Raw genomic sequence first — 14,560 nt, 5'->3', positions numbered from 1 at the left:
GCAAGGTTGAGCTTGTTGGTCAGAAGTCATGCAGACCTGGGTTAGTGCTTAAGGTAGCAATGCACAAAATGGTAGTGCCTTCAGGAAACCTGGACTGAACAATCTTTGTTTTGCTCAGTAGATTGTTTTAAGGAAGTTCAGTAAAATACAATACAAAACAGCAAACAGGCACCTGTATATATATTTCTTTTACTAAAAACACACATGTGCACACACACACACACACACACACACACACACACACTCATTCTGTTCCCCACATACAAGAAGTTAATCCAGGCATAAACTATTTGAAGCAAAACTGTTTAATGCTCACGACAGCAGCTTTTTTCAGCTGAATCAAGTCCTAAGAGAAAACTCATGGGGCTGCATGCTACTCTGTAAAATCTGTTTGACACCATTTCATTCAAAGTTAGATGCAACTTTAATGTCACAATGTGTCAATTGGTTTGCTCTAAAAATAAAGTCAGAAGTTGCTCAATAAGTTCTCTTTTAAGAAGTTCTCTTTGGGTGAAGAGAGAAGATTGTGAAAGAGAATCTTTAATTAATTCATTCATTGATTAAAACATTTATATTTTACCTTGCCATTTAAAAAAAATATCCACAAGACAGGTCAGATAAAGCATTCAGTTCTATGTAACTGCAGTATTTTTTTATTACTTATGATAACCACAACAATAATATTGTTTCACCTCCAGCTATAATATTGTTGAAGCCAAGAGTGGAACTATAATTACACTCAACACATGACTGCTAACACAAAAGCATCCCCTTGTCAAATTTTCCATCCTGTCCTCTATAACATTTAGACACACTTACCCATTTCATAACAACATTATATTGTAAATTTCCCTACCCTACACTTCTGGCTAGGTGCTGGCAGGATAACACTCAGTCTGATGACACAATCTGATGACACATGAGCAAGGTGCTCAACAGCAGCAAAATGCTTTGGCTCAGGCAAATTGCATTCAAAACATAAATAGCAAAGCACTCAGCAGGGGGAGCAGTCTCGCAAAAACTAACAACCGGAAAATACAGCAACCTTTTTACGCCGGACATACAACGTTAAAGCAATAAATCATAGCGATTAAATCTGAAACAAGGCATCAGAAATGAGAATGGCACCTTGCTGTCAGCATAAGGACTGCGGTGTCATGAGACAGGAAGTGAGGAAGCACACTTTGGAGATATGCCGTGACCCCGTTGCAAGGTCTAATCTGGAAAGCACCCAAGGGTGCATAAATGTTATAGGAAAGTAACAGGAGAACGCAATACACAGATTCCATTTTCAACAGCAGTCTCATCTCAAGGGCAACATGTAGTTCTTCCCAAAGTGGATGTGGCCCTGATAAGTGCCTGAATGGAAGCCTGCTGGGAGACCTATATAAACTAGTCTGCATTTATTTATTATTATTATTTCTTGTTTACACAGTCAGACAGGTGTTATTGACTGGTTTGTTTTATCCAGACATCGAGTCCTTCCCAAGGACCTGGGATGCCAGAATTTTATCATCAATACTGTTGGTTATTATAGATATGGTCGCAAAATATAGGCTGTTCCCAGTAAAGTTGCTCTTTGTAATTGGCTGATGGTGATTTCTGTGGCCCCTATGGTGTTGAGGTGCTTTTCAAGGTCTTTTGGGACTGCACCCAGGGCGCCAATTACCACTGGGATTATTTTTGTCTTTTTCTGCCACAGCCTTTCAATTTCAATTTGTAGATCTTTGTATTTGGTGATTTTTTCTATTTCTTTTTCTTCTAGTCTGCTATCCCCTGGTATTGCTATGTCAATTATTTTGACTTGTTTTTCTTTCTTCTCGACTACAGTTATATCTGGTGTATTGCGTGGCAGATGTTTGTCTGTTTGTAGTCGGAAGTCCCATAATATTTTTACATCTTCATTTTCTTCAACTTTTTCAATTTGATGGTCCCACCAATGTTTGGCTACAGGTAGCTTGTATTTTTTGCAGATGTTCCAGTGTATCATCCCTGCTACCTTGTCATGCCTTTCTTTGTAGTCAGTCTGTGCGATCTTCTTACAACAGCTGATCAGGTGGTCCACTGTTTCATCTGCTTCTTTACAAAGGCGGCACTTGCTGTTTGTTGTGGATTTTTCGACTTTTGCTCTTATTGCATTTGTTCTTAGTGCCTGTTCTTGTGCAGCCAGTATTAAACCCTCTGTTTCTTTCTTCAAGTTGCCATTCTTAAGCCATTGCCAGGTCTTGGTGATGTCTGATTTTCCACTTATATTGTGCAAATATTGACCATGCAGGGGCTTATTCCTCCATTTTTCTGCTCGGTTCTTGACTTGTTCTTTCTTGTAGGCCTGCTTTCTTTCATTGGTGTTGAATAGTTTCTTGTTCTTGACCATTTGAAGTGCATCTTCTTCACTGTCCTTGATATATTCTTCAAGGCCTCTTTTCTCTTCCTCTACTGTTTGATGGACTTGCAGCAGTCCTCTTCCACCTGAGCTGCGAGGGAGGTAGAGCCTATCTACATCACTGCGGGGGTGCAGAGCATGATTGATGGTCATGATTTTCCTGGTCTTACGATCTAGCGTCTCTAGCTCTGCCTGGGTCCAGTCTATTATTCCTGCAGTGTATCTGATAACAGGTATAGCTCAGGTGTTTATGGCTTGTATGGTGTTCCCGCCATTGAGTTTGGACTTTAGGATTTTTCTAACTCTCCTGATGTATTCACTTCCAATTTTTCTTTTAACTTCAGTGTGTGAGATGTTATCAGCCTGGAGAATGCCCAAGTATTTGTAACGTTCTTTCTCTTCCAGGTTCTTGATCTTGCTTCCATTGGGCAGTTCTATTCCTTCTGTTTTTGTTATTTTCCCTCTTTTCATTATTAATGCAGCACACTTGTCTAGTCCAAACTCCATTGCTATATCGCTACTGAATATACGGACAGTGTTTAGCAGTGATTCGATTTCTGACTGGGACTTTCCATACAACTTCAGATCGTCCATGTACAGCAGATGGTTGATTTTACTTGATGTTTTAGATGTTTGGTATCCGAGGCCTGTTTTGTTTAGTATTTGTGAAAGTGGGGTCATGGTGATTACAAACAATAGAGGGGATAGTGAGTCCCCTTGGAAAATGCCTCTTCTAATGCTAACCTGTCCAAGTGCATCACCATTGATTTTTAACTGTGTACTCCACATGCTCATTGCTTTTTGGTGTTTAAGCCAAAAGCCATGCAGTTCATCGTCGCCTGGCGCAGTCCAATTTTTAATTTTCTTTGCTCTTTCACTTATTAATTCTCGTTTTATTATTAGATCTTGCATTTGTTGCTTACATTTTTTGACCTCTTTCATCCAGCCTGCTTTTTTATTATAATCTATTGGATTGTCCCATAATTTCCCCCAGAATTGCACTGTTTCTTCTTTATTTGGTGTTTCTACGTTTCTTGCAGTTTCTCCTTCTATGCTTTGGTAGAAACATCTCTGATTCGACTGGAATTGGAGATTCTGCCTGTGTTGTGTAATTCTGGCTTCATATCTGCTACTCTTCTTTGACACTGCTGTTATTTGCTGCTTTATTATTTCCAGGACTTCTCTAATTCTCCTTGAATCTAGGTGGTATTTTTGGATCAGATACTGTTTGGTGTTTTCATTCTTCAGCTTCTTGTCTTTCATATCTTTCAATTTACTAGCATCTGATCTAAGCCTGGAGATTTTATTTTCTAATCTAATCTTCCATTTAGGTGATGTACTGCTTTCTTTTTTGACAGGTCCACTGATCTTATATCCGAGCTCTTGTGTTGTTATTGTTGCTGCACTGTATATTAGTTGGTTTGTTTCTTGCAAATTATTGGTTGTTATTTCTGCAAGTGCAGCATTGACATCTTTTAATGCCTGAGCAAGTTGTTTTTTGGCAACTGTTTTTAGAGCTGGAAGTCGAACCCTGGTGGTTGTTTGGTTCATGTGCTCAGTTATTTTTTGCTTTAGTTCTTGTTGCTTTTCTGTTAAACGGCATTCGGGTTTTTGAGATGAAGGCAAAGGGGAGGTTGCCTGGTTTTGATTTTGAAACAGTTCAGCAACAGTGGCATCATCGATTTCCAACACCTCCTCCACCTGCGCCTGAGCAACTTCTTCAATTGGTGGTAATTCTTCTTCCATATCTTGAGCCTGTGTTGCTCTTTGCAGTTCTTCCAGCTCAACTCCTGTGAATACTTAATTTCTTATTATGAATCTTCTCTGGTCTGCTAGCCTTTGTTCTGTTATTTCTGTGTCTGGATGCTTCTCTTTCCAAATTTGGTACATTCTTTTAAAATAACCTCTTCTAGTTGGACTAGACTTGTAATAGCAGATCATTATTTCCTTGTTGGCATTTTTCGTATATTTTTTTCGGTTAAGCAACGTTTCTTCCAGTAACTTTGCTGTCTCCAGCCCTGGTTGCTCAACTGAAGATCCTGAGTCCTGTTGCCCACTTGCCACCAGATGTCCAGGGACTCCAGCACCTGGCGCGGTCCTTGTTGACCCGGGCGATGACCGATCCGGTATAGATTTATTAAAGTTACGTCTCACCATATTGTTGATGGGAGAGGCACTCTTTGTCTGACAGCTCTGGTGAGACCTGTCCAGTATGGTTGGACCTCTGGTATAGCTCTCACCTTCATCAGAGCACACAAGACCCAAAACCACGCCAAGGTAGTGCCTCACTGGGGGATGATGATGATGATGATCACAACAAACAAAAAACCAACAAATAGCCTGAATGAGAAAGTTCTCAAAAATACAAACAATGCAATGCAAGTATAATGTATTTTCACTTCCCCTTCATTATTACTCCTTCCCAAACTAGTAATTTGCAGTGTTCCTAACACAAATGCATATTACTGAGTGATCAACCAAATGTAACGATACTTTTAGCTAGTTCCCAGTGCAGCCATAGGTATTTCTATTGGCACCAATCTCTGAAACCCTATCAAAGCCATTATCACTTGGAGGGAGAAGTAGTTCAAAAGGCAGGCAAAAAATGTGTACACGGTCAATTAAAGAAATGAGTTACAAACTTTACAATGCTGTTCAAAGGTACTGAGGCTTATTTAACAGAAGGCTGCAAGCCTGAAAACATTAACACAGTGAAAAGGAGTTGGGCACAATTTATCTTATTCCTCTGTACAAGCTCAATTTAAATGTATAATGGGAGATCAACAGTTGCATTCTGGTGCAACTCCCATTTGTATTAATGTGACTTACACAGGTAAGATTCCTAATAAACTGTTCCCCTTATTAGAAGGGAGCATTTGACTTTGTTTGCCAAGCCTGTAATTAATTTTATATCTTGATTTCAAGATGCATGAAAAATATGCTTTTGCGGGGGTGGGGGGATAAAACCAGAAGCACTTAATGTACATTTTAATAATTATTAAACCAAGCCGATGGAAAATTATCAGCAAAGCCATGAGCAAGGGCTCTGAGAATATAAGAAGAGCCACGCTATATCAGACCATCTGACCCAGCATCTCATTTCAAGCAGATGTTCAGCCACATGCCTCCGGGAAGCCCATAAGCAGGACACAAAAACCTCTCCTGTTTGTCCCTCAGAAATTAGTATTCAGAGATGTACTGCCTCTGAACATGCAAGTTCCAAACACAAATAGAAATGATTTTTTAATATACAGAAAAAAGCAAAAAACAAATTCTCGTATCAAGTTTGTGAAAACACACAACAAGAGAAATACTTTTCAAGAATTGCTTTTCTCATGTTAAAGTAAGGAGTAAATACTCCTTAGTAAGAACATGTTACTCGTGGTATCTTTAACCTTGTCGATATAAAGGAATTTGTGGGGTCAGGACTCAATTCTGCTGCTGCAAGTCCTGAAGCTGGGTCCTACAGTGTGCATTCACACTCCTGTGTCACTTCTAACCTCCAGCTGAAGAAGACAACTGCTGAAGAAGACAACCTGTTAAACCAGCAAAGACACCTCTTGAGCAGCACTCGATTAGAGGAGGGGTTTTCAGCTGGGGTACTTGAACCTCTGGGGATATGCTGAAGCCTCACAGTGGGTATATGGGGTGCAAAGAATCTTCCCACTTACCTCCAGCCCTCAATTCACTTGCATGTTACATTGATTACTCTCTCTCTGCAAGAGGAGAGGGAAAGGAGTGTCAGGCAGCATCCTCCCCTCCCCTCCAGGTGACTGGCTGGGTAGGTGCTCAGACTCAGCCCGCCCCTCCCTCAGCCTGACAGGCTCGGCACTGAAGGAAATACTGGCTGATGCTCAGTGTTGTCACTGACAGGCTCAGCAGCAAGAGCACTCAGGCTGAGGGAGGGGTGGGTTGAGCCTGAGGACCTAGCCAGTCACACGGAGAGGAGGCGGGAGAGAGAGGGCCAAGTCTGTGGAGTATGCTGTGGAGCCCTGACCATGCGGCTCCAGCGGACAGGAGAAGGAAGGAAGCCTCTGTGCACAGCTAGGAGTTTGGTGTTTCTCTTTTTTGCCTGATTCCAGGGCAGATTCACTTAGCTTGTATTTATTTCCCGCCAGCTTTGTCAAAATTTACTTCAGGGATGTACATGTGTGTGTGTCACAATTCTTGGCTGCTGAACTGAACAGAACTCATTTATTTACCATCAATGACCAAATAAACACTACAGCAAAGAACAATACAGTACAATACAATACAATAATGTAAGTAAAAATTTAAAAACCAGTTTACAGTTTCTTTTGATAGGGGGCGATCTGAATGGAACAGGCAATATCATAGAAAGGGCAGTTAAACAAAGTATGTGTTCATGTTTCCACCTCAGCAGCTCCACATGGGCACAAACGTTCCTCCAAGGGGATCCCTCGAAATCTGCCCTCCAACACAGCTGAAGGGAGGACATGAAAACGGGCCTGAGAGAAGACTCTTCTCCGCCTGGGTGCAGGCAAATGTGTAAGGTATGCAGTTGGCCTTTGGTAATTTGAAAAGCTGAGATAATTATATCTGGAGGATTGGCTGCTTATATGGGGTACCTGAGCTGATATTCTGAGACAGGAGGAGTACACTTGTTTAAATCACATGATAAGGCAAGAGTCCCTATTAAAAGCTTCTAGGTCAAGCTTGCTGTCTGGTCAACAAGGAGACTCTGCTTGCCACTGCTCCTTGCAGGAGAGACCCTAGGTTCTTCCTGAGTTGGCAGGAGCTAGGTCAGATGTGGTTATCAGATTCCACATCTGTAGAACATAGCCTTCAGTTACCATTTCCAGGCTATTATTATTATTATTATTATTATTATTATTATTAACATTATATCCCGCTCTTCCTCCAAGGAGCCCAGAATGATGTACTACATACTTAAGTTTCTCCTCACAACAACCCTGTGAAGTAGGTTAGGCTGAGAGAGAAGTGACTGGCCCAGACTCACCCAGCTAGTATCATGGCTGAATGGGGATTTGAACTCGGGTCTCCACGGTCCTAGTCCAGCACTCTAACCACTACACCACGCTGGCTCAAATATGCAATCTGTGTTCAAGAATTATTGCAATGATCCACAGACCTATTAAGCAGGGGTGTCTGGATCAAAGCCTGTCTAGACCCAATTTATTCCAACAGGTTCAGATTCAACACGGTGACTACTGACCGTAACTCAAGGTGCCCATAGTCTCTCATATGTCTGATTTACCCTGTAGTCAGCAACCAGCCCAACTGTTAGTCAAGCTACTGGATGCTATCAGTCAAAAATGAGCAATGTTAGTAAAAGCCCTATGGGCAACTAAATGCAGTCATTTAAATGTTCACATGCTGACCCACATTAATCTCTGGGAGTTCGTCCTTTATATACATGCATTTCAAACACAGAAAATGAAAGGTACTGTACTTGAGTTAATAATATAGCAAAAGATTGTGAATGTTCCATATTACAATTATTTCATGAATGTTAGTCCATTTTAATGTTGTAACACATCTGTGGCCACCCAGGATTTGACTACAGGAAATAAAAGCTCTTTGAAATACTTCAGTGTAATTAGAGTTGCCATGCCCCCAGAATTTTGGGTTTCATACAGATTTTAAGCATCTCACCCAGATTACTTAGCCTACCCAGATTCGCCCAGATTTGATTTCTTCTTCTTTTAAAAAAAAGCTAAACTCTAGTCCTTGTAGACGTGGAATTATGGAGCAAAATGTGCAGTCACTATTCTGCTCAACAATTATTTTCAAGCCAATTTACATAATATGCAAATTAGGCACCTGGATTTGGAAAGCCAGAATATGGCAACCCTAAGTGTAATAGTGATGTGTTTAGAAAACCAAAGAAACTCCATGTTTGCCCAGAATACCACATTCTAACTCAAAGTAACCCCGGCTGAGCTCAGGGACATTACTGCCTCACATGATCAACATCATTATCTCTCTCCACTAAATTGTATCTAAGGAAACTTGGTTCTCACAGGATTCTCACTGTTCTTTGCTGACAGTTAAGAAAACAGGATGTAACCAAATAAGGAGTGATCACCAGATGAACAATGAATCATTCGCATGCGTACTAGATACTTAGTCCACCATTTTGTTGCCACGTATACTATGTCTAGGGTATCAGCATCATTCAGATTGTTTGTATAAATGTAAGATGCACCTATAACCAATTTGTAATCAGTTAGAGAGCGTAAAGCCCTCTGATTACCTGTTGCAACTGCAGTGCAATAAAATGCCTCTAATTGATTCCCACTGAGTCTGTTTGATTGGCAAAAGGCAGACCCAGGACGAACCGGAATTCACATCAATAGTATAATTTCTTAGAGCTGGTGTAGCATAAGGGCTATGAGTGCAAGCTCCAAATATGGACGTCCCTGGCTCAAATCTCACCTCGGTCGTGACTGCACTGTATTCTCAAAGGCAAGTCACTGTTATCTCAACCCATCCCACTTCCCATCTGGCCTGCCTTACAGGGCTGTTGCTAGTTCGAACTTCGAGGCCCAGGCTCTTTAAAGAAAGCGTGGTCTTGAACATACATCATTATGTCAATGTTTGATTGGACCCAGTGATATGAATCCTTATATATTTAAGCTAAAACAATGTTTGGGCCTATATCACAACCAAGGCCTAGTTCTCAGTGAGGTGGTAAATCTGTATCTAGGCTGTATCACTTCAGGCTGCAAGAGGGGGCTCACACGACTGAATGCTCCTTCAGTAAAAATAAATAAATAAAATCCTCACACATGAAGGCTATGCACACGACTGCCAGGTGGGCGGGCGGGGGAGAAGGCTGAGCCGAACTTAATCTTCCCCCCATACAATCCTTCCTTGATGGTGGGAAGCGTGGATCACATTCCCACATGATCCAAGCTCCTTGGAGCAGCACGGATCTCTGGAAGCTGGGACAATTCATCCTGGCCTCCTGATATCCTACAATGCACCATGCAGCGGTGGAGTCGGGCACTCTAGGCATCTGTGTGTGCTTGGGCTGCACACAGCCTGAGCACCCACATGACCCCAGTGCTGGGGTTAAGGGCGCACTTAGGCTCTTAACCCTGTCGAAAGGTGGGGGTCAAAAGTAGGGTTACGTGGGCGGGCAGTGCTGGGATCAGCCCCTGTCTCTGCACTGCAGATGAGCAGCCTAACCCAGGCTGGGCTGCCCTAACCCAGGCTAGGCTCCTTGTGTGAATATCCTTATGGAATGCTAATCTGAGAGGGAGAAAGGTAGGCTAAAGCTCTTCCTCCGAATATCTGCTTTTTTATGTGGAGGGAATTTTTGATATGGAGGAATTATCCTTACATTAATCCCCACATGAAGTCTGAAATGGTACAAAAGCAAGAGCTCAAGAACCTCAAGAACAGTCTTTATTGAAGGCTGCAATAAAGAGAGAGCACTGTTTCTTTCTATGTAACACATACACAATTCAAAACCCAATAAAACTTACTCATTCCATGGAAACAGCTCTCTCTCTGCAAGCAGCTGGAGAAGTTGATGAACAGACTCAGAGAATATCCCTCCTGTTGATTTTTATGAGAGAAAGAAAAGTATTTGACTCTGCATGCTGTTTTAAAGGTACACATTCAAGCTGAAGCATTCCCATTATTGAGTGAGGCTCTTTATGGAGTGAAGGTCAGAAAGAATGTGTAATTGTTATTTTCAATTAACATCAGTGTTGTTTATGTAACTGGATATTCCAGCTAACATTGCCTTACAAAGATGTAAAATGGCCAGAGGAAAAAATGCAGGTGACTTTCATGCATATAACTGGAAGAAGGGATTCCAATTCCTTCCGTGTGCACAGAACGCATTTCATGTTATGTTCCAGGTCCAGAATGAACTCCGAACAAAAGCCAAATGCTCAAAACACACATGTGGCGGCCAGAAGAATGCCATTTTGGATTCAAATATCCAAAATGGATTTTGGATTCAACAGAGTTGGGATGTTCCAGCTGAAACAAGGTCATTCCGTTCCAAGCTCAAAACAGGACCCCTTTTTAAAGGGGGTTCTGTTCTGAGCTTAGAATGCTTGAAACAGCCCATCCCAAGTCAGAAAGCCCTAACCTTGGGACGTTCTGCACATCCCTGATTCCCAACCTTAGGTCCCCAGATGCTGGTGGACTCCAACTCCCACTATCCCCAGCAAGCTCCCCAGTTCTTCATGCTGATACATCACTTGTTATTTTTCTGCACATTGAGAAAGTTTTCTTCCCCAGGAACGCTTTGTCCTTTATTTGCTTCTGTTTAGGCTGCAATCCCTTATGCTCACTTGACTGGGATTAAATCCCATTGAACACTGTGGGTTTTACTTGCAAAACAAAACACACATAAGATCAAGCTACATTAACACAGAGGAACACAATCAAAAAGTGTGTTCTACCCGGGTTTGGGAGCTCTCAGTTTTCAGTTGCATGGAAGCAAGGTAAGAGGAAAATGTGTAATTGCGAGGAAGCAAGGTAGGAGGAAAAGCTAACCAGGTTTTCCTCTTACCTTGCTTCCACACAACTGAAAACTGGGAGCACACACAACTCCCAAACCTGAGAATGCAGCTTTTGATTGTGTGAATAACCTCATAATCTGTTACTTCCTGCATTCCTCAGGTCACTATTCAGGGGTGCAGACCCCCCCCGCCCCCGCAAGCGTTTTACTGTTCCCTGTTTCCAGACCTAAGAATCCATATCTTCAACCCCCAAAACATATCCCCCCACAAAAGTGTCTTTCCTCTCCCCACTCCAAAAAAAAAAAAAAAAGTAAGCAAGGAGCTGCTTCTCAAGCTTTCCTTCTGTCTGTACCCTGTCCCTGTTTAGTATCTCCATTTTAGCTTCCCCAGGTCTATGTATAATTTTCCCTCTTCCATCCCCAGTTCTCTCTTCTCTTCTCTTCCCTTCCCTTCCCTCACTCCTCCTTGTTCTCCCCAACCATAACAACTTACAATTTGGCTGAACAGTAGCTGTCTGGTCCTGTTTAATAACCACTCTTCTTGCTCCCAAAGATGATTCCTCCTCCCACAGCTCTGTATCTCTTGTTAACTGCTAAACTCTCTATGTCCCAGTTGCCTCCCTCTTGAAGTGGGGGGAGGCAGGGGTGGAGCTAAGATGATGAAAAAGCCTGGTTGGTGCTCATCACGGGAAGCCAACAAGGCCAAAAGGCAGACCTTGCTTAAGAGAGACACTTGCAGGACAGCTGAAGGAGTCACCATGGCATGAAAGGTCAAATGAGTTAAACTCTTAATTTAATTTAATTACAGTTTTGATCCTGCCTTTTGACCCCAAAAGTCTATGAGGTGGCTTACAATCAATTTTAAAAAGACATTAAATAAAACCAAGGTATAAAGAAGATTCAACTAGCAAAAATGCCAATCATTATGAGGTGTGTGTACATGGAAAAGCCTTGTGTCCTGTGGGGATACAATATTGTGGGGGACACGACCGTGTGTGTGTGTGTGTGTGTGTGTGTGTAGGTGCCAGGGGTGCAGCTCCTCCCCTAAGCATTTGAGAAGTCCCCTCCTCATTTTACTGAATCCCTCCTGCCAAACCTAAAAACCCATATTTCCCTCCCAAATATCTTTTCTCCCCTTGCCAGAATTTTTAAGTTAGGAGTTGCTCCACAAATGTTCTCTCTGTCTGCATCGCTAGTATATGCAATGCCCATACAGGAGACAAATTCCGCCCCCCCCCCCCAGCCCCGCATAGGATCCCTGTCAATGAGGGCAAGCAACCAGGATCAGGTGTTCTCTGAAAGTGTACCCAAGTGCAATGATTTACTTTCTCCATAGAAATGAATGGCAGCTATTCATTTGTGGGAGAAAATAAAGTGGTGCACTCAGAGACACTGGTGGGATGAGGGCTAAATTGGCCCCTGGCCAGTTAAACAGCTATCAAGATCAAGCCTACCCATCCTGGATTCTGTCTCTTGGACTCTTTAGAGTGTGATTGAGTATTGTTGAATATGACAGATTGCTGGGAACTGCCGTATAAACCGTGTGTGTGTGTGTGTACACACACACATACACACTGTATCTATCTATCTATGAGAGAGAGAGAGAGAGACTCTTCTTGCTAGCTCTTCAAGTTCATCTCTTGAATATAAATTCTCATACACAGTTACTAGAACGAGTGTTGACTCTTTCCCTAGGCTATAACCCCTCTTTCACATCTCCCAGCTATGATGCTTTCTTCATTAATGTCATGAAGATTAAAGGACCTTTGTTATAGTTCTTTGGCACACATGCTCAGCTGACTCTCTGTGCCACTGTACACATTGAACTGCATGAGAATAAACACTGGCTTGTCCAACAGATTATTCTTCTGTAGGAAATTCTTGGACTTTCACTATCCAATGTGGGTATGAGGGTTTGTCTGTCTGACCTACTTGCTTTATGTTGAAACTTCTAGATTACCAGAAAAGTCCACTAGAATAACAAAAAAAGATATTTACGTACTGAAAAATTACAGAGTTTGATTAATAGTCATCCATCCCAGTACTGAAAAGAGGTCTCAGTCTAAGCTGTTCTTGAAATGGTGGTCATTTTCAGCCCTATAATTCAACCTAGGACTTAATTAAGGGGTGCTGGGGCATTTCCCCCTCATCCTAGGTATGTGGAGGACTGCTGTGGTTGCTTCAGTGATGAAACACACTCTGCACATGTCTAGATGCACCTTTGTGATTTAACATGTTCCTCCAGGGTGGATGAATGAATCCTGGCTTACATGAAGTTCTAGATATTATACGAGCACTGAACTAGTGTCCTTCTCATGGGTAAAAGAGAGGTCATTTTTTAATTTACTTTGCCTTTCTCTGTTAAAAAACGAGCACAAGGCAGCCAACAAGAATATAACGAAAAACAACAAAACAAAAACAAAACAAACTGCAAAAATATAAGAACTCAATCCTAAATGTTAAAAACCATGATAGTTTCACAAGTAGAGCAGAATTTTAAAAACCCTTACGAAACAAAAGTGCCTTCAACAACTGTGAAAGAAGGAGCCTTTATGAAAGGATTCCTCTGGCTGGCTTGTTTTCAGCAGCTGCTTGCCAAGGATTGAGACAGTAGGGGGAAAAAAGAAGAGCATTGCTAAATAGGGTTTGGGTTTTAAACACACACACACACACACGACAATTCACATGCTCAATATGTATTCTGTGGGCTCTTCTGCTTTTTAGCGATAGGTACCATGCATAATTAATGACTAGAGCATCAGGAACAGCAAAGAACACAATGGCCGCAGAGAACAAGCAATTGGCCCTGACAGGCAAGCATGCTCTAACAGCAAGGACAAGCCACACTCCTAATGACAACGTTGAAAGGTCTGAGTTATTTCACATCTCAGCTGTGCTGTGCAAACAAGTCTCCTAACTGTTATACACTACAGTATATCTAATGGTTATGATGCTTGCGGAGATTTGCTAGCATATCCTTGAACCTACGAAGCTGCCGTATATTGAGTCAGGCTACTGGTCCTTCTAGCCTAATAGTGTCTGCAGTGGCTGTCTAGGGAAAGGGGTCTTTTCCCAACCCTACCTGGAGATGCCGGGATTGGACATTGGGCCTTCGGCATGCAAAGCAGCTGCTCTGCCACTGAACTTCAGCCCCATCCTTGCAATTCCACAAGCTCAACATATGAAATCACCTTGTACCAAGTACTGCCTACTTTAACTGGCAGCAGCTCTCCAAAGGCTCAGTCAGTGAGGCCTTCCCTGGCCCTGCTACCTTGAAATTCTTTCTAGATCTCCCATTAATGTTGGGACTGTACCAAGAAATGGAACCATGGTAGGGAACTGCCAGTGAAGGGCAGAGAGGCTGGCTCAGTCCTCAGTGTCTTCCACTGGAATCTATGAAATGAGATCATGCTTCTGTCCCGTGCTGCACCAGAGAGGCAAATATGGAGACTTCCCATCTGCCCTTCACAGCAATTCTGAGAGGTAGGTTAAGCTGAGAAATAATGCCCAAAGAATTGTCTTGATTTGCTAGATCAGATCAAGAATAATATTCTGTTTTCATTAACAGCCAGACAGGTGTCTGCAGAATTTCAGAAGTAGGACATTATAATGATAGCCATCCTGGTGTTTGTCCTCTATATATGATACAGGTATACTGCCACTGAATTTGGGGGTTCCATTGAACTACCATGGCTAATAGCCCTTTCCTC

The 14,560-nt window shown here is 42.2% G+C and overlaps 1 protein-coding gene across 1 annotated transcript in view; it reads right to left on the bottom strand.

Moving 5' to 3' along the window:
* Window positions 1–11,471, bottom strand: part of PHYHIPL (phytanoyl-CoA 2-hydroxylase interacting protein like) — a 143,722-nt gene extending 132,251 nt beyond the window's left edge. Inside the window, exons 1-2 of the mRNA XM_053312787.1 lie at window positions 11,344–11,471; window positions 9,859–9,931 (exon numbers count right to left, since the gene is read on the bottom strand). Of these exons, the coding sequence (XP_053168762.1) occupies window positions 9,859–9,862 (4 nt within the window). The 5' untranslated portion in view covers window positions 9,863–9,931; window positions 11,344–11,471. The remainder of the gene's footprint in view (window positions 1–9,858; window positions 9,932–11,343) is intronic.
* Between the last annotated feature and the right edge of the window lie 3,089 nt (window positions 11,472–14,560).

The sequence above is a fragment of the Hemicordylus capensis genome, chromosome 3 (assembly GCF_027244095.1).
Source record: "Hemicordylus capensis ecotype Gifberg chromosome 3, rHemCap1.1.pri, whole genome shotgun sequence".
Classification (NCBI taxonomy): Eukaryota; Metazoa; Chordata; class Lepidosauria; order Squamata; family Cordylidae; genus Hemicordylus; species Hemicordylus capensis.
This window is presented reverse-complemented; position numbering and strand designations above follow the sequence as displayed.